Source organism: Cariama cristata, unplaced genomic scaffold (assembly GCF_000690535.1).
Source record: "Cariama cristata isolate BGI_N322 unplaced genomic scaffold, ASM69053v1 scaffold8557, whole genome shotgun sequence".
Classification (NCBI taxonomy): Eukaryota; Metazoa; Chordata; class Aves; order Cariamiformes; family Cariamidae; genus Cariama; species Cariama cristata.
This window is the reverse complement of record NW_009624864.1, coordinates 3,523-6,272: the sequence shown is the minus strand read 5'-3', so window position 1 is coordinate 6,272 and position 2,750 is coordinate 3,523. Positions and strand designations below refer to the sequence as shown.

Sequence of the window (2,750 nt, the reverse complement as noted above, 5' to 3'; positions counted from 1 at the left end):
GTGAGCTTTGGGGGGGGGGTGGAGAAGGAGGGCTCAGGAGCCAGGGACTGTATTTCAGTGCCTCTTCTCTGAAAAGATCTCTAGCAGGCTAGTGCCATCACCAGTCAGCTGTACTCAGGGCTCCTTCTGACCCTGGGAACCTGGTGCTCTGTGATGGTCATGGACAGAGCAGAGTAGAGTGTCCTTGCCATGAGCAGCACATTCCCTCATGATGATGGACATACAAGGACACACTCAGAGAGGCTTGGGCACTCCAGCATGGAATTATACACAACTTTGTGCTCCCATGTGCATCCACACAAACACATCTGCACACAAAAGCACACAAGACAAGAGCACATGTAAGAGCACAACCAACTGTGGACCCTGCTGAGGACACCTGGGGAATGCCCATGGCGTTGTTTGTGTACTCAGAGACTGCACAGAGAGGATGAGTCAAAAGAGGCCAAAATTTTGTCCTGAGGTCAATGTTAGGCAGGATGTGGTCAAAACCTGGCACAATGCACAAATCTGGGGAGGAAACAAGTGACCATCAGGGTGAGCTGAGGATGGAAGGAAAGAGATGAACTGGACATGGCACATCCTCATACACGGTAACCCTTGGGCTTCCAGCTGAGAATGGCTGGAGGTTCTTCCTGAGAACGACACTTCAAACAGCCACAACAGAGCGACCGAGGCTGACCTCGCTTGTCTGCTCTGGACCCATCCAGCACTTGAGCTGAGTCTTCTGCCAGCACTGTTACATTCCTGCCCTTCAAATCCTGGGGCCTTTCATCCCAGCACTCAGAAGAAGCTGCCACTGGAGAATGGGCATGGCCCAAACCTGGAAATGAAAAGGCAGCAGTGTTGGAAACAAAAGCACAGCCCATATCATTAACTGTGATGGTTTGAATTCAAAATGAGCTTGTCAGAAAATTGTTACCTCTACAAAGAGGGCCTCTGGTCCTGCGGCAATGAAGCGCAGGTATAAAAGCCAGCCCAAGTCCCTGCTCTCTCATCCACTTCTCTTGCCTCCTTCTCCTTGGGAGCCAGGTGACCCTGAAGCCCTCCTCTTCCAAAGTGAGATCTCTCCTCAATGAACCTCTCAGCTGATACTGGCTCTGTCCTGTTCTGGGGCTTGGAGCATCTTGTCATGGGACAAAGAAATGGTGATAATGTGTGCCTAGAGAGACTGGGACATGGTTGAGGGGGCTTTTGGTTTATGAATTAGGAGAGAGCCTCCCTGGGTCAGGCTGCTCTTTCTAGGACAATGAAGAGCACGTGGCTCCTAGCACAGCTTCCAGCTCTCCACTCACACTCAATAGTGATCTTGGCTCTTTGTGACAGGGAAACCAGAGAGCTCTGCACCCATCCTGGTGCTCTACTTAGTCCCCTGCCCTCTCTTCCAGGTACACCTCTGGACTGAAGACATGTCCTGCTACAACCCGTGCCTGCCATGCCGGCCCTGTGGCCCAACCCCGCTGGCCCACAGCTGCAATGAGCCCTGTGTCAGGCAGTGCCAGAACTCCACTGTTGTCATCCAGCCCTCTCCTCTGGTGGTGACCCTGCCCGGCCCCATCCTCAGCTCCTTCCCACAGAACACTGTTGTGGGCTCCTCCACCTCTGCTGCTGTTGGCAGCATCCTCAGCTGTGATGGAGACCCCATCCACTCTGGGTGCTGTGACCTCTCCTGCATTGCCAGCCGCTACTGTGGCAGAAGGTGCCCTCCCTTGCTAAAGGTGATTGCAACAGCCACAGACAAGGACGCCCAGGAACTCAGAGCATGATGCTGGATAAAGGATCAAGCTTCCTGCCATTGTTTTAAGACTAACTGACCATCTCTGGCTTGTCCTGCAAGGGCAGGCTGAAAGGTGCCAGCCTGGGATCTCTGAAAACATGGACAATGTTTACCTTTCCTGTATTCCTTTTAGCCTTCTTCTCTCTCTTTAGGGCCTAAGAGGTAGGGCCTAAGAAGGGCTCCATGGATGGACCAAGTGCACTGGGAAGAACAGGTCCTCCAGATCTCAGCACACAACCACACAGCAACTGGAAAGTCCACAAGGTGGTTCTGAGTATTATTCAAAATACTTGCAATCATGTAATTCCAGGAAGGAGCATTGCCATATGGCATGTTATTTATGTTTCTCATCTTACCTTCAACTCTTTCTTCTCAGGGACACATCCCAGAGCAGACACTCTAAGAGACAGGCCTGCAGGAATACCTGAAGAAGCAGTATGCAGCAGGGAAATTCAGAAAGCAAAGAGCAGCAGCAAGGAACAGTTACATAAACAGCCCCGATCTCCTGCCTTGTCCATCACCTCACCAGAGTCATTGGGCCGAATAATCACATAATCTACAGTGAAAGCAAGGCAACTTGAGACTTTCACCACCTTCTCCTTCCTCTCAGGCCACTGACACTGTCCTCTCCTGAAGAGGATCTTGGCCTGCAGAGCTCTAGGTGCACAGGGGAATCAGCACTGCCATGGGAGAGCTGAGGACCCCTTCCCCCAAGCTCAGCCTTGCACCACAGACACATCCCCTCCCTCCCTCCCCTGGGTTGTTGCACAGCCAAGGAAGCTCCCTGCACCAGGGGTCTTGCACAGCACAGAGGTACAAGGCACTGTCAGAGACCTCGACTTCCTCCAGTTGCAGGAGGTTGTATTTCCCCATGGTGTTCAGCAAAGTGGTGAAACGGCCGCTCTGCTTGGTATCAGCTGATGCTTGCTGCAAGACTGGCTTCAAGGCTTGGTCTTTCTTCTGCAGGTAGCAG

At 52.4% G+C, this 2,750-nt stretch overlaps 1 protein-coding gene across 1 annotated transcript; it reads left to right on the top strand.

Moving 5' to 3' along the window:
• Positions 1-1,409: 1,409 nt before the first annotated feature.
• Positions 1,410-1,766, top strand: LOC104157145 (feather keratin Cos2-3-like). Its single transcript, XM_009703346.1, has one exon. It carries the CDS (start codon positions 1,410-1,412, stop codon positions 1,764-1,766), a length of 357 nt encoding a protein of 118 aa, XP_009701648.1.
• The last annotated feature ends 984 nt before the right edge of the window (positions 1,767-2,750 follow it).